At 33.7% G+C, this 22,667-nt stretch overlaps 1 protein-coding gene across 5 annotated transcripts in view; it reads left to right on the top strand.

Annotated features, from left to right (window-relative positions):
* The window catches only part of PRPF40A (pre-mRNA processing factor 40 homolog A), a 55,710-nt gene that overhangs the window by 15,448 nt on the left and 17,595 nt on the right, over positions 1 to 22,667 (top strand). For all 5 annotated transcript variants that reach the window (XM_082657986.1, XM_082657982.1, XM_082657983.1 and 2 more), the window contains 6 exons: positions 1,843 to 1,859; positions 16,174 to 16,284; positions 17,678 to 17,798; positions 18,036 to 18,089; positions 19,682 to 19,706; positions 20,364 to 20,735. In XM_082657986.1, coding sequence (XP_082514112.1) covers positions 1,843 to 1,859; positions 16,174 to 16,284; positions 17,678 to 17,798; positions 18,036 to 18,089; positions 19,682 to 19,706; positions 20,364 to 20,735 — 700 coding nt within the window. The remainder of the gene's footprint in view (positions 1 to 1,842; positions 1,860 to 16,173; positions 16,285 to 17,677; positions 17,799 to 18,035; positions 18,090 to 19,681; positions 19,707 to 20,363; positions 20,736 to 22,667) is intronic.

A 22,667-nucleotide genomic window follows, 5' to 3' on the forward strand; every position in this document is an offset into this window, starting at 1 on the left:
CAGTGAGGAATAAAACAGTGTCTCTTGGGCACTATAATCAGCTCCTGATTCTTTTTTTTTTTAAGCAATGGAAAATGGAAATCCATAAGAAATTATCACAATTTTAGATATTGGAATTCTGAGACCAGATTTGATCTTCAGATATACTTTGGCCCACAGGATGTTTTTAAATTTTATAATTAGTTGCTGACATTTAAAGTCTGCAGGCTTACATAAAGATTGAATTTATCATTCTATACAAAAATTTAATTTATCTTGAGAAGTTGGATGATCTGAACTTTTATTATTTACAGTGGTCTTTCTCAACACAGTAGATACTCAGAGAATATTTGAATGGAAAATTCTGGTTGAGTCCATATTTGCACTCAATATTGCACTCATTTATTGCACTCATTTATTTGCACTCATTTATTGCACTCAATAAAAACTTTAGTGTTTATTCCACTAAACATTGTGGAATGGGTAGCAACTCCATACTTCAGATATTGAGCATGTGCTCTCAGACTTCTGGACTACTTCACTCATTTTTCTGATACCTGCTTGATCCTTATAGTCATTGCAGTTTGTAAGCCCTGTGATAATATATTTTTTTCAGCTAGTTACCAATAAGTGTTTATTATGACTAGTGTGACTTTAACATATAATAATGCTTCAATTATACATGAGTAAGTAATGTTCCATGTAATTTAGTATTCCAGATGGTGAACTTTGTCCCATGATTATGCCAAAACTTTTTTTTTTTGAACATTATGGGTCGAAATATGTTTAAAATGCACTGTGTGCTTTCCTGGAGGTTTATATGGGCCATAACTGATCTTTTTAAGATGTTTCACAGATTTCATTCTTTAAGCTGTAATGATGTTCTGATATATCAATACCTCTGATATATCAATACCTTAGAATAGTATTTTAGCCTATTTAGACATCTAGAGGTGGTTACTATTACCCTAAATAATCCTGGAAAATTACTTTAAAGTTTTTTTTTTAGTTACTTTTAAATGCTTTGACTCTATTATTGATGTTCCATACTAGCTTTTTTTAATTGCTCTCTGTATATATGTACTTAGTTGTTTCCTTTTTACAGTCTCTTGTTTTTTTTACATATAGTTTTAAGCTACTAGTTTCCTAAATTAAAGATTATTCATATGAACTTTGTGACTAATAGGGATTTCTCCTTATGTCTTAAGTTGGCTTTGATAGTTTAGGACAGTACCATCTAATAGAACTTTCTGTAAGTGTAGAAATGTTCTGTAATCTGTAGTGTTGTATACAGTAAACACAGCCACATGTAATTATTGAGTACTTGAAATGTGGCTAGTGCAAAGGAGGAACTGAATTTTAAAATTTTATTTAATCTTAATTAATTTAAATGTTAGTTTAAACAGGCATATATGGTGGCTAAAGGATTCTGTATTGTACAGCATGTGTTTGGAACCTAGATAATTAAACTTGTCAGAAATCTAAAGCATAGAATCAGAGTTCTGACACATTACTGTACTTCAGCAGTATAGCAGAGAAACAGGAATTAGTTAAGATAAACACCTATTTAGCAAGAAAAGGAGAAACAAAAGGCAAGGGTGTGAATACTGCTCAAACAGCTCTCAAGTGAGTTTGCACATTGAAAGTTCAAAGTGCCAACTTAATTCTGAAAGTGCTTTGCACTATCGATGTTTTTCTTGTGGGAAAGAGAGCAAGTACATAGGTGATATGGGACAGTCTTAGGATATTTAGTCTGATGGGATGAGGAGGAAAAAATAGTATGAATAAATATTTTAACACTGTTAACCTAAGGAGAGCATAATTTATCACATTGTAATATTGTTCCAAAAAATTTTTTTTTAGGTACAACATCCGGTGCAGTAAGTACCTTTGGAATATATTTATTTCATTATACTTCTTTAGCCTACTACGTTGATGCTTATTTCTGTTTTGAAGATTATCTACTAAGTTGAACCCTTTTCCTTTATCTTCTGTGCCAAAGGTTGAAAATTTGTTTGAATAATTTATTTTAGAATCTGATTTTTGTGAGACTTAATCAGAGATATGGGAATCACCAAGGTTTTTTTGTTGTTTTTTTTTTTAATTCCTTAAAGCTCAGTGAAGAGTTTATGTGTGTAATCTCATTTCATCAAAACAGTAGTCCTGAGAGGTAGCTGTTATTCTCATATGGTTGAGAAAATGCAGAAATCTGAGAATGAATTTTAAGTATGTTAGTATTTTAAATTTGGGGTGAAAGACTTTTAATTGTGACCTGTATTTAAATATTTTAAACTTTTATCTTTTGCTTTAAAATTGAATAGTTATAAAATATCCATTTGGTATTCTTCCTTTATAAGTGTCTTTTTTTGTTTTTGACTAATAATAGCTTCATGTTTTTCCTGCTTACTTAAATAATATGGGCTCACTGGGAGGAAAATGAAGCAGACTTAAGTTAAAAAGAAGAAAGTAAATTACCCTAAGTTTTTCTACCATGAGGGAACCACCATGATTAATATTTTGGTTGTGTCAGTTGTCCGTCAAACTATTTTTTTTCCTCACTTAATTGAAACATCTTTTTGTCATATGTTGAATTCTCACATATTCTGACATCCATTTCTGGGTTTTCTTTTCCACTCTATTTCTAATTCAATATTACACCATTTTCTGATTAGAGTAGATTTAATATTTAATAAGACAAGTCTTTCATGGTTTCTCTTTTCATTATGTCCTTTGCTGTTTTCAGATATTAGCATATGAATTTCCCTGTCCCCCACCAAAAGCAGTCTTTAAATACACACACAGAGACATGCTCAAAAGGCAAAAATTGTGTTTTTATCTGGGATTAATTTAATTCTTTCCATTTTAAGAGAACTGACATATTCATACTTTTCAATTAAACTTTCCCATCCAAAAATATTGTGTATTTATTTGAAAACTTGCTGTTGTTTTATTCTTTTTTGATTTCAGGTACACAAATTTCAGTTACTTGTGCTTTTCAGGCTATGGTCATTATTGTTGATCCATGGCGGTTCCCTCATATTTTTTCCCTCTATTCTTCCCTTTATTCTTTTTCCCTTAACTCCAGTCCACCCTCCCCAGTAGGTGCTTACTTGGATATATGTCCTAAGACACGTATATTGGGAAAAGCTTATGAAATTTTTTTGTGTAGCTTTTTTGTGTGTTTTTTCTTTTTTCTTGATCTTCATCCTTATTTTATAATTGACATACAGTATTATATTAGTATCAGGTGTATAATGCAATGGTTCAGTATTTGTATACATTACAAAATGCTTACCAAAAATAAGTAGTTAACCCATCACCACACATAGTAACAAAATTTTGTGTGTGTGTGTGTGTGTGTGTGAGGAGGACTTTACTCTTCAAAGATATAATACAGTATTACTAACTATAGTCACCGTGGTGTACATTTTATCCCTCATGACCTACTTATTTTATAGCTAAAAGTTTGTAGATTTTGACCCTCTTCACCCATTTCTCCCACACCCCCAAACCATCCTCCCCTATGGCAATCATCAGTCTGTTCTCTGTTTCTATGAACTTGGTTTTTTTGTTTCGTTTTTCAGAATCTACATGTGAGATCATACAATACTTGTCTTTCTCTCTCTGGCTTATTTCACTTAGTATAATGCCTTCAAGGTCCATCCATGCTGTTGTAAATGGCAAGATTTCATTCATTCTTTTTTTTATGGCTGAATAGTTTTCCTTGTGTGTATGTGCATTTTATATATATCTTTATCCATTCATCCATGTATACTTAGGTTATTTCCATATCTTAGCTATTAAAAATGATGCTTCAGGGCTTCCCTGGTGGTGCAGTGATTGAGTGTCTGCCTGCCAATGCAGGGGACACGGGTTCGTGCCCTGGTCTGGGAAGATCCCACGTGCCGCGGAGCGGCTAGGCCCGTGAGCCATGGCCATTGAGCCTGCACGTCCAGAGCCTGTGCTCCGCAACGGGAGAGCCCACAACAGTGAGAGGCCCACATACCGCAAAAAAAAAAGATGTTTCAATGAACTTTTTATAGGAACTTCCATACTGTTCCATAGTGGCTATACAATTTACATTCCCACCAACAGTGTAGGAGGGTTCCAGTTTCTACACATCCTTGCCAACATTTGTTATTTCTTGGTTTTTTGATAATGGCCATCCTGACGAGTGTGAGGTGAAATCTCATTATGGTTTTGATTTACGTTTCTCTGATGCTTAGTGATGTTGAGTATCTTTTTATATACCTGTTGGGCATTTGTATGTCTTTTTTGCCCATTCTTTAATTGGATTATTTGTGGTATTTTGCTGTTGATTTGTAGGAGTTTCTTATATATTGTGGATATTAACCCCTTATTATGGTTTGCAAATATTTTCTTCCATTCCAGAGGTTATATTTTCACTCCGTTTACTGTGTGGAAGCTTTTCAGTTTGATGTAGTCCCACTTGCTTTCTATTCCTAAACATGAGGAACTAGTTCAGAATTACTTTAACTTCCTTTTAGACTCCCTTACAATGAGTGGTGGTTTAAGGATAGCAAAACATGGTTCTAACCAGAACTCTAATGAACATTCTATGTAATTCAGGCTATGAATATGTACCTGGCAAGAGAAATTCCTGTGTATTTAATCTGTGGTCAAGCAGATCCAAGAGAGTCACTTCCCTAGGTTTCCTCTGCCGTCCTCGCAATTCTTTTTGCCTTCTGGAGTCAAAAATTCAGGTATTAGTTGCCTTGACATTTGTTAGAAGAAATTGACTGTTTGGATCTTTCTAGTCAGTCATTCTGACAGGCTTTCTAAACAGAAATAGCTTTTTCTGCATAGCACCTGGTGCCAGTGCTGTGCAGGTTGAGGTGCTCACTACAGGCCTATCGCAGTTATTGGTTCAGTTCCAGACCACTGCAGTAAAGTGAATGTCAGTCACGAATTTTTTGGTTTCCCAGTGCATATTAAAGTTATGTTTACACTACACTGTAGGCTATTAAGTGTGCAATAGCAATATGTCTAAAAAAGCAATGTATATACCTTAATTTAAAAATACTTTATTGTGAGAAAATGCTAACCAATCATCTAAGCCTTTAGCAAGTCATAATCTAAAGATTACTGATCACAGATCACTGTAACAAATATGATAATGAAACGTTTGAAATATTGTAACAGTAACCAAAATGTAGCACAGAGACACAAAGTGAGCAAATGCTGTTGGAAAAGTGGTGCTAATAGACTTGCTCCACAGAGTGTTTCCACAAACATTCAATTTTTTAAAAAGGCAATAATCTGCGAAACACAATAAAGCTAAGTGCAACAATACCATGTAAATGTGTAAAGTTGCCAGATTACAGCAAGTTCAAGTTTTTCTTTTTGGAGATTTCTGGAATTTTTAAAATATTTTCAATCTATGGTTGGTTGAATTCACTGATGTGGAGGGCCAACTGCTGTAGTTCAGTCTTCTTTTAAGTCTGTTTTATGATAGAGTTTTAAATATTCTCCATTAAATACTGTGCATTCTTCATTCTGTTAGATTACAGATACTGTATAAGATTTGGAGCCATTTTGAATTTGTTGTGCTTTATGTTATCATTTTTCTATGTGCTTATCCAGCAGGCTTGCTGAACTCTTCTTGCTTAGTGAGTTTTCTGTGTAATACCACTACCCTCAAATGACCGTTTTGGCACCTTCTCTTCTGGTCCTCATATTTGTGTCTACTATTATTGTTTCAGGCAGAACCTCTAGTGCTATGGTGAGTGGTAGCAGTGATAAACTGGCATCTTGTCTTCTTTCCTCTCCTAAAGGGAATAAGTTTAAAATTTCTCCATTAAATATGATGTTTACTATAGTTTTTTGTTATGCAGTCTATGTTAAGTTGAAGTTTTCTTCTATTCCTGATTTGCTGATAGTGTTCAATATGTACTTATTTTTTAAATTCTTCAGTGTTTTTTTCCATGTCAACTAAGATCATATGATATTTCTTTTCTACTCTGTTAATGTGAAAGTACATGGATAAGTTTTCTGACATTGCCATCTTTACATCACGAACATGAACCCTAGTTATTCATTATGTGTATTTAGTGGTATGTATATGTGCATACACGTGTGTTTAATTTCTTCTGAATTTAGTTTGCTAGGATCTTTTTTAGGTTGCTTGTTTCTGGAGAATAATCTCTCTTTTCTGGTCCTTAGAACAACGTAATAAGTAACTTATTTCTTAATGCTTGATAGAACACAACTAAAAACTGACTGGACCTAACACTTTTTTTAAATTAAAGTATAGTTTCTGTATAATAATGTATGTTACAGGTGTGCAATATAGTGATTTACAATTTTTAAAATTTATACTCCATTTAGTTATTGTAAAATATTGGCTGTATTCCCCATGTTGTACAATATATCTTTGTAGTTTATTTTATACAAAACACTTTGTACCACTTAATCCCCTACACCTGTATTGACCCTCACCCCTTCCCTCTCCCCACTGGTAACCACCAGTTTGTTCTCTGTATCTGTGAGTCTGCTTCTTCTTTGTTATATTCACTAGTTGTATTTTTTAGAGTCCACGTGTAAGTGATATCATACAGTATTTGTCTTTCTCTGTGTGACATATTTCACTTAGCATAATGCCCTTAAAGTCCATCCATGTTGCTGCAAATGGCAAAATTTCATTCTTTTTTATGGCTGAGTAGTATTCCATTGTGTGTGTGTGTATCACACCTTCGTTATCCATTCGTTTGTTGATAGACATTTAGGTTCCTTCCTTATCTTGGCAATTGTTAATAATGCTGCTGTGAACGTAGGGGTGCATGTATTTTTTCAAACTAGTGTTTTTATTTTCTTTGGATATACACCCAGGAGTGGAATTGCTGTGTCATATGGTAGTTCTGTTTTTAGTTTTTTTGAGAAACCTCCATACTGGTTTCCACAGTGGCTGTACCAGTTTACATTCCCACCAACATTTACGAGGGTTCCCTTTTCTCCACGTTCTTGCCAACATTTGTTATTTGCATTCTTTTTGATGATAGCCATCTGACGTGTGAGATGATATCTCATTATGATTTTGATTTGCATTTCCCTGATGATTGATTACTGATGTTGAACATCTATTTTCATGTGCCTGTTGGCCATCTGCATTTCCTCTTTGGAAAAATGTCTATTCGAGTCTTCTGCCCAATTTTTATTGGGTTGTTTTCTGTTGTTGTTTTGTTTTTTTGTTCATTTTTTTGTTTTTTGATGTTGAGTTGTATGAGCTGTTTATATTTTGGATATTAACCCCTCATTGGTCATATCATTTGCAAATATTTTCTTCTATTCAGTAGATTGTCTTTTCGATTTGTGAATGGTTTCCTTTGCTGTGCAAAAGCTTTTAAAGTTTAGTTTGGCTCTAATAGTTTTTGAGGATAATGGTTTTGCATTACCATTTCAATTTCCTTAGTGGTTATTGGGCTATTCCAGTTTTCAATTGCTTCTAATAATTTCATGTTTTTTCCAGATTTTTATCTATGTTATTGAGGTTTAATAATTGTTTAGCATAGAGTTAGAAATCATGATTGCTATCATTGTCCGTTTTTTGGGTTTTTTTGAAGAGGGGAGAGGGTAACTATTCAATTTCTGTTGTCATCTTTACTTCCTTCTTGATTACTTACTCTCTCGGTCTTTTTCTAGCATCTTGAGTCCTTTTAATTTTAATTTGAGTCCTTAGCTCACTGGTTTTCAGACATCCTTAACTGTGCTGCTTAAGTTTTTTTTTTTTGTTTTTTTTTAATAAACTTATTTATGTATGTATGTATGTATGGCTCTGTTGGGTCTTTGTTACTGCGTGCAGGCTTTCTCTAGTTGCAGCGAGCGGGGGGCTCCTCTTCGTTGCGGTGCGTGGGCTTCTCATTGCAGTGGCTTATCTTGCTGAGGAGCATAGGCTCTCGGCGCACGGGCTTCAGTAGTTGTGGCACGCAGGCTTAGTAGTTGTGGCACACGGGCTTAGTTGCTCCGTGGCATGTGAGATCTTCTCGGACTAGGGATCAAACCTGTGTCCCCTGCTTTGCTAGGTGGATTCTTAACCACTGCTCCACCAGGGAAGTCCTGGCAGGCAGATTCTTAACCATGGCGCCTCCAGGGAAGTCCCTTAAGTTTTGACATAAAGAATTTTTGTTGTTATTCAGCTCTCAATATCTTGTTTTCTTTTTTCCTCATTTGATTTCTTTTTTTATTAGGTATTAAGTGGTTGGTTTTTTTGGTTTCCAGATGTCAGATTTTTTTTTTCCCAAATTGACTTTTTTTTTTTTCCTAGAGAAATGTTAGATTGAGTGCAAAGTAGAGAGTTCCCAAATACCCCCTATCCCTCATACATACAGCCTTCCCTTCTATCAACATCTCTCCCCAGAGTGGTATGTTTACTACAGTTGATGACCATACATTGACACATCATTATCACCCAAAGTCCAGTTTGCATTAGGTTTCACTCTTGGTGTTATGCATTCTATGAGTTTGACAAATGTTTGGTGACGTGTATCCCTCATGATAGTGTCATACAGAATAGTTTCGCTGCACTAAAAGTCCTCTGTGCTCTGTCTCTTCATCCCTCTCCCCATCTCCCCCCACAACCCCTGCAGCCACTGGTCTTTTTACTGTCTCCACAGTTTTACCTTTTCCTGATGTCATATAGTTAGAATCTGAAAGGGTATGTGACCCTTTCAGATTGGCTTCATTCACTTAATTTTCCTCCATTTCTTTTCTTTGATAGCTCATTTCTTTTTAGCACTGAATAACAAAATAATTATAATAGAGGTGAATAATATTTTGTTGTCTGGACATGCCACATTTTGCTTATCCATTCAGTTACTAAAAGACATTTTGGTTGCTTCTAGGTTTTAGCAATTATGACTAAAGCTGCTAAAAACATACAGGTTTTTGTGTGGACTTAAGTTTTCAACACGCTTGGGTAAACATAAAGGAGCACGATTGCTTGATCATATAGTAATAGTATATATACTTTTGTAAGAAACTACCAAACTGTCTTCCAAAGTGGCTGTACCATTTTGACTTCCCACCAGCAATGAATGATAGTTCCTGTCACTTCACATCCTCACTAACATTTGGTATTGTTGGTGTTCTAGATTTTTTTGGCGTTTTAATAGGTGTGTGGTGCATCTCATTTTAATTTGCAGCTCTGTAATAGTGTATGATGTTGAGCATCTTTTCATATGCTTACTTGTATCTATGTCTTTTTTTGTTGAGGTGCCCAGATTTTTTACTCTTTTTACAGATTTAATTTTATTTATTTTTGGCAGCGTTGGGTATTCGTTGCTGCGCGCAGGCTTTCTCTAGTTGTGTTGAGCGGGGGCTACTCTTCATTGCATTGTGCGGACCTCTCCTTGCAGTGGCTTCTCCTGTTGCGGAGCACCACCTCAAGGCCGCAGGCTTCAGTAGTTGTGGCTCACGGAGTCTAGAGCGCAGAGTCTAGAGTGCAGACTCAGCAGTTGTGGTGCATGGGCCTAGTTGCTCTCTGGCATGTGGGATCCTCCCAGACCAGGGATTGAAGCTGAGTCCCCTGCACTGGCAGGCGGACCCTTATCCACTGCACCACCAGGGAAGTCCCTACTCATTTTTCTTAATAAGTTTAAAGAGTTTTTATATATTTTGGTTAACAGTACTTTAACAGATGTGCCTTTTGCAAATAATTTCTGTTTGTGGCTTTTTGCATTCTTTTAACTGCATTTGGCACAGCAGAGGTTTTTAATTTTACTTAAGTCCATCCTATCAATTGTTTCTTTCATTGATCATGCCTTTGAGAGACTTATTTTTTATAAGGTATACCTTTTTGCATTATGATCAGAAAGCACAGTCTATAAGATGTTGATTCTTTGCAGTTTATTAAAGCTTCCTTTATGTTCTATGTCAACACCAATTTTAGGAGTTTTTTGTGCTAATAATTTAAAGTTATTTTGTTTTTCTGTATCTTGACATATTTTTCATCTAAGGAGAGGGGTATATTAAAATCTTTAACTTGAAGGGATGTCATCTTTTTCTCCCATATTTTTCTGTTTTTGCTCTGTATTTCAAGGCTCATTTGCAAATAAATGCATATATGTTGAGGATAAGTTCTTTATCTGTTAACTCTTTATCAATATACAAGTCCCTCTTTCTATTTCGGTGGGACAGACAGTTATTATAGTTATTTTTATTTCTTTTTACCTTATAAAAACTTGTTATATTGTAAATAGAATATTTTTCCCATTTTTATTACAAGCTAGTTATTGTCATTCAAAAATTTTTGTATGTTTATCTTATAGCCAGCTAGATTACCAGAGGCACTGGATAATTAGTTTGTTTTTTTTATTTGAGTCTTTAGCAGTAAAGGCAAGAGAATTTATCTCTTTCCCAATCTTAATACCAGTCATTAATTTTATTGCCATAGTGTATTTGTGAAATTATAGTGATTGCAGACTTAGGTTTTGGTCATGATTTTAATGGAAGTGGCTTTAGGATAATTTTTATTGGCCTTTGATAAGCTATCATTTAAATGTTTTTCTCTTTAATATTGTATTATTTGAGGATTTTTTTGTTTTTATTTTTTGAAGACTTATGAATTGTCATGATATTCGGGATATAATTTGATCATACCAAGTCTATTAGTGTGATCATGTGGTGTTTTCTTTTTTCAATTTGTTAATAGAAATACTTTCTTTTATAGATATCCCAATATTGAACTACCCTTGCACTTCTACAATAAATTCTACTTTGTCAGAGTGTATATACTGAGGATTCTCTTGGCTTTTATTTAAATTCTTTCATTTATATTTATAAGTAACATTGCCTGCTTTTCTTTTTTTGATACCTTTTCTGTTGAGTTTTGTAACTGATAAAGAGCTTTTCATCTCTTTCTATGATCTGAAATAATATTGTAATCCTCTGTTCTTTAAAGGTTGCATAAGGTTCTACTGTAAAATCATCTGGTTAGGTATCTTTCAATTGCGTCTATGGTAATTGGAATATTCAAGTGTGACGTGTTTCTTCTGGGTGAATTTTGGTGAAGTAGTTTGGGAGGAAATCATTTCCTCGAAATTTTGAAATTGGTTGTGAATCTGTTCTATGTCTGTGGTTATTTTCCTTATTTAGAGTAGTGAGGGGATTTTCCTATCTGTCTTAGTCTTTGGATTTAGTCATTTTTTTCTCTTTCAGTTTTGTTCAGCTGAGCTTATACATTGTATAAATGTTTACATTTTGAGTTTGAATGTACTGAATTAATTCACAACCCAATGGTTGACTAGCTTTTTTGAATCTGAAAAGTATATTAGCTCTCTTGATAATTGCTCTCTTGATAATTATACATGTGCATTTGTTTTCCTTATACTCCAGGTTTTTGTTTTGGGGGTTTGTTTTGTTCTTGCCTTTCATATATTTTCAGTATCTATTGTGCTGCTACATCATTTGTTACAGTGTTTTGCTTTTTTTATTTAGTGCTGCATCTTAGACATTTTTCATTATATTAAAAATAGACCTGGGCTTCCCTGGTGGCACAGTGGTTGAGAGTCCACCTGCTGATGCAGGGGACAGGGGTTCGTGCCCCGGTCCGGGAAGATCCCACATGCCGCTCTGCGGCTGGGCCCGTGAGCCATGGCCGTTGAGCCTGCGCGTCCAGAGTCTGTGCTCCGCAACGGGAGAGGCCACAACAGTGAGAGGCCCGCGTACCGCAAAAAAAAAAAAAAAAAAAGACCTGTATAAGAGAGTTTGTAGTATGAATGAACTGTCATTGGGGGGTTATTGATTTATCTCTATCTTGTCACCACTATTAGTAATCTGGAAGAGACTATCCTTGTACAGTCTTTGCAGCTATACAAATGGGATTTTGTAGAGTGAAACTTCAGGATCAAGAGATTATGTTTGCATTTTTGATTTGATAAGAACTACTAAATTGACCTTCAGAGAAATAATACTAATTCTGTTCCCAACAGTAGCCTGAGAGTACCCTTTTCTTCACACCCTTTTAACATTGCGTACAGCTGCTCTTTGTCATTCATCTGATGAGCAGAACGTTTCATTTTAATGTGCACTTTCTTCATTTACTAATGAAGTTGAACATCCAATTATGTTATCTGTATTGAGTTCTGTTAGTGGCCATGTTTATATTTCCATTAGAATGTCTTTTCTTATTGATGGTAACAGAGTTGTGTATGTTAAGGACAATGATTTTTTAATCCCTTGTTTTGTAAATATATACTCCCCGTTTATCGTTTGTAAAAATGTTTCCTTTCTGTTGATTGTCCAGGACTGCCATTTGTGTCATCAGTTTTTTATTATTACAATAAGTGTGTCAGTAAGAAAATAGTTTTGTGAATGGTGTCATCTGTGATGAAAGTGCAGAGTAATACTAAGGCTCCAAAGCAATGAATATCTTAATAACTCCTGCAGTGCCCCAAAGAAACTAACCTTAAGGTTAAAAGTAGTGTCCTGGCTTTAGCTCATTTAGAATATACATTTAGGTCTTTGTTAGGTTTTTCCCAGTTTTGCAAAGGCAGTCTAAGTCTTTGATAGGTAGCATTTGCTTATTGCTCTAGAGAGGTCTTATGTTTAAAAAAAAAATAGTAATTTTGTAGGAAAATGAGTCTTATTAATAGACTATGCTAATATGACTATCAGTACTTAATAACTGCTTGCATAGGTCATATTTTATACTATGAAGATAACTCTCCAGTTGTTAGTTGTTGATATATTCTTTATGCCACTCTTCATCTTACACTCAACATTCAGATACATTTGTTTTTAAATTTTTCTTTTAAAATATTAATTATTAGTTTTGGCCAGAAGCAAGACATTTTATAATTTTACTTTAAGTTGCAGATCAGATATTTCTAAGGAAAAAGAGTGAAAAATTTATCAGATAAATTACTTTTTCCACTCCAAACTTGACTTTTATAAGTGAATTTGATTATTGCTTAAGACATTTGTACAGAATTTATATTCCTGTCTGAAATGATTTCATTTCTGTTGATGCAAACAGTTGGAGCCTTGATCCATAGTAGGACCTTAGTTTGGCCTAGGACAATGTTGTAATGAACTTAAGCTAGCTATGTTACCATGGTCATATTACTTTACTTTCTTGTGCTCCATTTTCTCTTCTATAAAGTAGGGATAATAAATGGTACCTGTCTCATAGGATTATTAAAAGAATTAACTGATAATTGATGCAAAGCAATTAGTACAGGGCTTAATACTTAGTAGTTGGCCAGAATTCATCTGTTCTTATTGATAATTAGACTGTCCCTGAATACAAGCTTGAAACAGTATTTCACGGTGGGTAAAATGTGTTTTTTTTAAGGCAGAAATTACTGAACTGTTCTAGTTTTATCATTTATTTCCTGAATCATTATGAGCAAGTTGTTAACCCTCCTAAGCCTTGATTTTTTAATTTGTAAAATGCGGATAATGGTCTTACCTGCTTTGTAGTACAGTTGTAAAATTCAAATAAAGTAATAGATAGTGAATACTAAATTGCTTACTATTTGTTTTACTAGTTTGTATACTTCTCTTCTCATGTTTGGTCAAGTGTACATAGTCCCTTTCTTTTTCATTCCATTATCTCATATGTTTATTTCTGGTGAACTTCCTCTTTCCTTGATGCCTTTAGCAAATGTGACTTGGGAAGTTTAAATATAATTTTGGAACTTAATAGATTTCTTCTTAGTTAGTGCAATCCTGAGTTGGTACTGAGTTCATTTTTATTTTAATAAGAAATACAGACCTCTTTATCTCTCTTAATATCACTTAATTTATGAAATAAAGCATTATGCATATAATTGAAGAAGCTTCCATATATGTCTCTTATTGCACCACTTTTTCATTATAGGATGTTAAAATAGGTGAATAACAGCAAGCTAAATATTTTTCAGCAGTTATTTAATGTTTGCTCCAGAGAGATTATAGTTGTCATATTCTGCAGAGGTACTAGAACAAGTTAAGGAATTTAAATACACCTTTGGAATTATCTAATCATCCTGGTATATCATTCAGAAATCTGTAAGATTCTGTAAGTGGTCGTGTCAGACTCTTTACAGAATGGACTTAACAAATCTCTATAGCAAGGGCCGTTTTGTATTAAACAACCCAAATTTGGTTAAGTTCTTTTCTGTGAATTCTAATGGCGGTCTGTAATTTCTTCACTTAACTCTAGTTCTTTTCTCAGAAATTACAGAAAATAATCATCTTACCTCATCTACTTTTGTTAAAATTACGTTGATTTATGTCCTCCTTAGGTCGTCTTTTCTTGTTCTCCATCCCCACAATTTGCAAATATTCCTTATACAGTTTTCAATTAGCATATTTCAACATTTAACACATCTGAAATTGGAATGCATTCTATCATCCATGATGTCCTATGATCTTCGTTCTCCAGGCAGCACTTATCACCTAGTTGTGCATGACTGAACAGTAAAAGTGCCAACATCAGAAGACTGAATGTCCGTGGTTTGCAAGAAAATCCTAGAAATAATGGCACAACACTCTTTTATCAGCTAGGAATAAAATGATTATGTGAGAGAGTAGGAAAAGGAATGAATCACATGTGTTTAGCCACATTCCCAAAGCAGAAATCAAAAGTAGATCTGCTCCATTACTCAGTAAAGTTGATAAGGAGGGAAGAAAGGTAAGCCAGTTTTAAATAGGTAAGGAGAAAGTTAAGAACCAGTAGCAGTGGTTTTCAGTTATTTTATGGCTTGTTTCGTTTTGCTTTTCAGAAATGCTGCATTATTAGTAGGATTCTTGGTATGCAACAGGGGATGGATGGTATTGTGTGGAAATATAATGGACATTAGCACCTTGGATACAATAAGGGGTCTGAGTGTAAAGTTTAAGGAATAGATTAATTATTTTATTTGCCTATTTTCCTTTTTATGTATTCACAGGAGTGATAGGAGATAAAACCTAAGTCTAATAAGTAAGAATAAGTCCTTTCAAAACGTTTAACATAAATCTGAGTGATAAAAAATGTGATGGTTTGACAGTGACTTTACCTTTTCTTCCTTAGAGGAATGTACAACAATCTTTTGTTTCAGATTTTAAGAAATTTGGTATAGATCATTTTTATAACCCTTTTTTGAGCATACTTTAGTCTGAAAAATCTGGTGCCCAGAATTGGGCTTAGTACCTTTGATCTCATCCAGTAATTCATTCATTCATGATTCTTTGTAAAACTGCTTTTTAAAAACCACTTTATTAAGGTATGATTGACATATGAAAAGCTATACATATTAAATATGTATGACTGGATGATTTGGGGAATAAATACACATCCATGAAACTATCACCAAGACCATAGACATCTATCATCTCTCAAAGGTTCCTCCCAGCCCCTTTTATTATTATTATTATTTTGTGTTTGTGCACATGTGTATATATGGTGACCTTATAAAACTCTTAACCAACCTTTTATTTATTTATTTTCTTTATTTTTTTGACTGTGCCAGGTCTTCGTTGTGGCGCGTGGGCTTCTCTCTAGTTCCAGTGCGCGGGCCTCTCTCTAGTTGTGCCGTGCAGGCTCCAGAGCGTGTGGGCTCTGTAGTTTGCAGCATGTAGTCTCTTTAGTTGCGGCCTGCGGGCTTAGTTGCCCTGCAGCATGTGGGATCTTAGTTCCCCGACCAAAGATAGAACCTGTGTCCCCTGCATTGGAAGGCGGATTCTTTACCACTGGACCACCAGGGAAGCCCCTTACGCAACCTTTATTTGAGCTATCATGTCTGTTGATACTTGAGGTCTTACTAATAACTTTTAGTAGTTTCTTACTAGTTCTTTTGGACCCCATTAGTGGATTTATATTCTGTATCAAACTAGTTTCATGTAAAACTTTATCTTACTCATCTTGTGTTGAGGCATTTGTATTCACATTTTATCCCTGTTAAATTTCATCTTGTTGATTATTAAGTTCTGATTGTCATACAAAGGCATCCTTTCTGATTTTGATGCCTGCATCTTTATGGCATGTCAATTTAGAACTTAGTCCAACTTGATGTAAATATTCTTTGGGTTAGATATTCTATTTTCAGTTACCTCCCTGCTTGCATTGATCAATTATTCTAAATAACTGTCAAAAGTATGCCCATTTTATACTTTTAATTTCTTCATATATTGCTTTGAAACTAATGATACTGATATTTATTTACAGTGGCACTGTTAAATAATTTAAATCTTTTTATAATTATTTTTCTTTAGAAATCAATGTGGACTGAACATAAATCACCTGATGGAAGGACCTACTACTATAATACTGAAACCAAACAGTCTACTTGGGAGAAACCAGATGATCTTAAAACTCCTGCTGAGGTAAAAGTTTGAGGACTGGAATTTAGAGATTAAATAGATTGGGTCTTTTTTTTTTTTTTTTTTTTTTTTTTTTTTTTAGGATTTTGGTGGGTATTTGGCTTTCCAAAGAATAGTATTGCTTATATCAGAAAAGGATGGTACAAAGGCATTCAGAGGAGAAAAGGGTTTATACAGTCACACCAATCAGCAAAAAGACAAATAAAATTCATTCCCTTCTATAGGCAGACCAGTTTTGTTTACTGATATTTGCCCCTGCTCAGGAACCTTTGTCAGGTGGTATCAATTTAAGAAAGGTATTTAAAGAATAAATTGGAAGAAAAAAAGTACTCTCTCTCTGCTTGCCCTTTATTTGTTTTCCTCTTTATAGCAAACCTGAGTGATTTCAGATATCGTCTACTGGGCTCTTACATTTTTCCAGTGGGGCTAGGATAATGGAGATGAAGTTAAATTACAAATACAAATACTTCCATCTTTTAGAATGGGAAATTGTCTCTTTGGAAAATATCCCCCCCCAAAGTATGTATATTTAATTTTATGTTGTAAATTTTACCATTCAAAATATACAGATACGAAAATAAGATTGAAGGAATAAACTAAGTAAGCAATATTACCTGTGGTTTAATTAGGAAGTCTGGAGTCCTAAGTAAGAGCTGATCTGGCATTTCAAAGCTATACTTGAAGTTTTTTCTAGTAGGCAGCATATTCTTTTTTTCCTTCTCTTAATTAAGAATTTGAGGAGGTAAAAATATTTTCCAGGCCACCACACTAATTATAGAACAGCAGTACTTGGGAGGGGAAGTTGGCAGATGATAAAATTTTTTATTTATCCCAATACTGACATAGATATTTGCCCAAGACACTGATTAAATTTGAGTTTTCAGTAGCATTCTCATTCCACCCTAACAGGTTCTGTATATTAGGTTTTAAGTATATCATACATAACAATGCTTCCTTACATAAGGTAGTTCACATAGGTTTGTAGTAAATTGTTTGTGAAACTGAAATCTAAGCATAACCAGATCAGACTTTGGTTTCTTCCAAATTTTATGTTTTTCCTACTTGTATTAGTATTTAAGAAGCCTGTTTGTGAAATATGGATGGTAATTTTTACCTATGGTGGGATGTAAATGGCAAGAGCACATAGGGTTTGAAATTCAGATAGACCTGGTTTTGAATCTTGTCTTTGCCCCTTAATAGGTACATTACCTTAGACAAACATAATGTATTCAAATAACATTAGTTAGTAAGTGTCCTATAGTTGGTAGCTTATATTATCACCATCTCGCAAGCTTTAGAATTGTATGGGTTGATAGTATGTAGTAAAAACAGTGATGTAAATGATGAAAGATGCTAAGTATATTACTGTTAACTGAAGGTTTTTATTTTGCTTTAGCAACTTCTATCTAAATGCCCTTGGAAGGAGTACAAATCTGACTCTGGAAAGCCTTACTATTACAATTCTCAAACGAAAGAATCCCGCTGGGCGAAACCTAAAGAACTTGAAGATCTTGAAGGTAAAACAGGGAAAGATAATTTTTAATGTTACTTTTTTATGTATATATGTCATTCACATTGGAACAGTCCTTCATAAATAGGATTGTTCAAACAAAGGCCTTATATTTTTTAATTAAGTGATTAGAACGTTTTAAATGGTGTAACAGTTTTATGGGCTCTTATTTTCTTGTTGCTCTAGAACTCGGTTCTATAGATTTTAAATAGATTTTTATTTGATTTGATTCCACTGAAACTAGGATACCAGAATACCATTGTTGCTGGAAGTCTTATTACAAAATCAAACCTGCATGGTGAGCTGCTTTGATAATTCATTTTCTGTCATTATTTAACATTTTAAGAGTATGTCACGAATGTTCACTAACCATAATTGGATAAATCTGCAGTGAGAAATCTCTAATTCAAAGAATTCCTTTCATTTAAGGGTTATATTATAAATGAGCTTGTAGCTTTTAACATTGTACTTTTTACTTTCTTTTTTAAACAAAAAACATCATTTACTATTGGAAAATTGAACAAAAACATCATATACGATATTTCTAAAGACAGCTATGAGTGTTGGTGCACACATGGAATATGTGACGACTCAGCAGATAGCAGAGAACCTTGAACTCTTATCATTTAAAATTTTGTTAATATAGTGTAAGACTCTACATTTAATGCTGATTTTATTTTAGCACAACACTGCAGAATAGCCTTTATGTTTATTATGGGAGAATTAAAGTAAATAGAATACTATGCCTCACTTACAAAAGGAGAATTTTCCAACATCCTCAACTATTCAGAATATCCCTGAGAATCTAGAAATACTACGTAATATAAAACCTAGGGCTTAAAATAGCAGAGATTCAGAGTAGGAATTGAGAATTTGGTTCTTTTACTCTTCTAATAGAATCTGGTATCACAAACTATTGGCTTAGAAGCAACAGATTATAGGAGAATGGGGCTAATAAAGTAGTCTGCAACGTATAACAACTTCTGACAGGAAAGTGAGAATAAAAATTTCTTAAAGGCACTGTGGTCTTACGTCTATTTACCTTTTCCCTGTGTCATCTCATTAGCTTGGATGGTCATTATCCGAAATATTTGTTAATTCGTAATGATAACCCCTTTAGTATGTTTTGTCAGCCTTTCTAAACAGATTTCCTTTAAAAGGGGATAAGTTTTAAAAATATTTTCATAGAGTTAAGCTTATATTATCATTTACATGGAGCACCTCATTCCCTAATAATGCTGAATAAATGAGATATCTTTGTTACCCGTAAAGGAAAATTTACTTTAACTAGAATGAAAGCTGAAATATTGAGTACAGATCTTTAAAGCTCAATTTATACTTCTATACTAGCATTGGCTAATAATAATATTGTAGATAGGTAGATTCTGAGTTCATTCATGTGAGAAATATCAAGCTCATTTCTGATATAACCCTATTACAAATAGTTGGTGTGCATAACTATCTATCTACCTGTCAATGCTAGTATATATGTGCTGGAATTTCATAACATACATTCGACCCCATTTTGAATTTAAAGTATCTTTAAAAAAAACAAAAAACAAGTAGTTTTATCCCTGGGGAAAGTAACTATTTTATTCCAGAATTATGCAGATACTTTCAGGGAGTTTTTGCAGTAGCCAACAGCCTTTGAGAAAGTAGCATTGTGGGAAGAAGCTTTCCTAAAACTTGCTGTTATTTAAAGTTTGTTTTTATTCTTTAATTGCTGCCCTGGAATTTACAGAACCTTTGCTCTATAAATGTAGTGATTTTTTTTTTTAAAGGGTGGTAAATCTTACTGTATAGAACTTTTATCTCCTTTTAAAGTCTGTTTTCATTGATTGTATTTAAAAGCTATGTAGTACGTAACTGTTCTTTTTTTCTCTTTAATAGCAATGATCAAAGCTGAAGAAAGCAGGTAAGCAGTTTTGGACATCAGTACATATTTACAAATTTAGTATCTCCTATAACATCCTTGTTTTAACTGTATAAATAGTATTTAGCATGGTAGGCCTGATAGTTTGATGTCTTCAGAGGATTTGGGGTAGGGAAAGAGATATTTACTCAAGATACACACTTGATGCTTTCCTAGACAGTTATTAGAATTTGGACAGCATCCTTAACAAAAACTGTTACAGAAAAGTCCAAAATTTGATTTGAATTAATTTGGGAACGGATGAAGTATTGTATCAGTATTATCTCCCTTCCTTTACTCAGGTTTTCCTTTTAATGGGTGAAATGAAATTAATGATATAGGTCAAATTTTATGGCATAATACAATCTGATAGGACATTTTGTAAATGAAAACAGTTATTGGACTTTGGGAAATGCAGATTGTTGCATGAGTGCCTATCATACATTATCACGAATGTTTGCTGAATTAAATCAAAGTAATTCAGTTTCATACTGTGGTTTTAATCTTTTTGAATGGCTTAATAGTTTGGCAGCACTGCCGTTTTTCCCTTATAGTAGTTTCTCTTATTCATTTGATTTTATGATAATTTAAAACTAACTTTATTTGGCTTTGCGATTATTCATAATGAACTGACTAGCTTTCTCTTTTTTAAATACATAGTAAACAAGAAGAGTGCACCACATCAACAGCCCCAGTTCCTACAACAGAAATTCCAACCACAATGAGCACCATGGCTGCTGCAGAAGCAGCAGCTGCTGTTGTTGCTGCAGCAGCTGCAGCAGCAGCAGCTGCTGCTGCAGCCAATGCAAGTGCTTCCACCTCTGCTTCTAGTACTGTGGGTGGAACTGTTCCAGTTGTTCCTGAGCCTGAGGTTACTTCGATTGTTGCTACTGTTGTAGATAATGAAAATACAGTAACAATTTCGACTGAAGAACAAGCACAACTTACTAGTACCCCTGCTGTTCAGGATCAAAGTGTTGAAGTGTCTAGTAATACTGGAGAAGAAACATCTAAGCAGGAAACTGTAGCTGAGTAAGTTTAGTAACTTGTTTTCTGCAAATCAGTACCAGACTTCATTAATATAAGAAATTGCTGATCTAGTCAGTGGCCATTAAATGTTTAATAAAAGTTTTTTGAGAATCAAAACATAAGCCTTTAGATAATGGATAATTTTTGAGATTGAGTTTTGTGGGGTCATGCTTTCAAACTGTTGCAAAACTAATCCACACAAGTTTAGGAAGCAGAGCTGGTGATAGGGTAAGAGACAAATTTGAAGGGGTGCCAAAAACTTAGTAATCAAAATGCAGTATTTTAAATCAAAATCAATGCAAAAATCCCATGATTAATAGAATAAAATTTTAAGTAAAGACAGGATCAGAATTATTGATTTTCTTTCTATTTCATTCTGAAATATGGCTTACTACAGCACTGCAGGGAAGTTGCTGTAGTTCAGTATTGAACAAACAAGCAAAAATCAAGTAGACAAAAATCAAGATAACACTTAACAGTGTACAGGAAAACTGTTAGTGAGGTTAAATTGGTACAACTTTTTAATAAGGCCAAATAGCTGTATCTCTAAGTTTACAGTTTGTATGTACCCTATGATCTAGTAATATTTCATATGGCTGTGCTTTTTATAGCTATAAAAAGTAACCTTGAGCTGTGCTTCTTGATTTTAAAGATATCCACATATATTAAAAAATCATGATGTCAAGATCCAAACATGATCACCCATCTTAATATTTAAGTATATTGATTTCATCTTCCTACCCCCTTTTATAAACTTTTTTGATTAATTTTAATGTTCATTTTCCAAAGTATGAAAATAGCTTTATAATTTTTTCTGATGTTTTAGAAGTTTAAAAAGATATCTATATAGTATATTTGAAGGCGTAAAAGAGTGAGTTAACATTTTAATTATATCCTTCTTCCTTTTTTGTGCATTTAAAATACATGCATATTTTAAATTTTAAAAATATATCAGAGATGTCTACATCAGTAGAGATCCAATCCTATCGTGTTGATTATTATTATTTATATAATTAATATTCAACATGATATTATTTATATATACATTAATTTCAGTATTCTCCTACTGATAGACATTTAGCCCTTCTAGAATAATATTGTTTTACATCTTTTCATACCTATTGTATTTTTTCACAATAATTTGTTTTTCACATTTTTAACAAACAACTGTTTTCTGCTTCCTTTTTTGTTTCCTTATTATAGTACTTGAGTCAGTATAATGAACTTGATTTTAATTACTTTGAACGTAGATCATTTACAGCTCGTAACTTTTGGCTGTGCTCTTTACAATATTTTTGATGATTTTAAATAAATACTCCAAAGTAAGGTTACTTGATTCAGAGGGTATGAATTAATTGTATTTTTTATTAGTATGTATTCCAGAATATGCATTCAACTTAAAGGTGGGGGGTGGGGTTTGTTTTTTGATTTGTCTTTTCCTGCATTCTCTTCTATAAAGGAAGAAATGTTAAGATTATACAACTTTTTCATAAAGATCCCTCAAACAAGTACAGTTGACAATTCTTGGGTAATTCTTTCTGTTTGAGATCAGTGTTAGCAGACTTTTTCATAAACCTTCAAAGAGTAAATACTTTTGGTTTTGTTGGTGATACAGTCTGTCACAATGACTCAATTCTGCTGTGGTAGTACGCAGTCAGCCATAATCAGTATGCAAACTCTTGAGCAGGGCCATGTTCCAGTAAAGCTGTATTTACAGAAATTGGCAGCAGGATGGATTTGACCCATGGGTTGTAGTTTGCCAATCCCGATTTAGATTGATCTCTACATCTTTTTTATATTTTATGCACACTTGTCCAAATCCTATTATTAAGACACTAAAATGAGGATGCTGAATAAGTTTTATAAGCCATTTGAAAGTATTAACTTGTGGGCTAGTGAAACTAGTGTTGTAGTATAAATGTTTATTTTAGCCTT

The sequence above is a fragment of the Grampus griseus genome, assembly GCF_964374135.1.
Source record: "Grampus griseus genome assembly, chromosome: 7".
Lineage (NCBI taxonomy): Eukaryota > Metazoa > Chordata > Mammalia > Artiodactyla > Delphinidae > Grampus > Grampus griseus.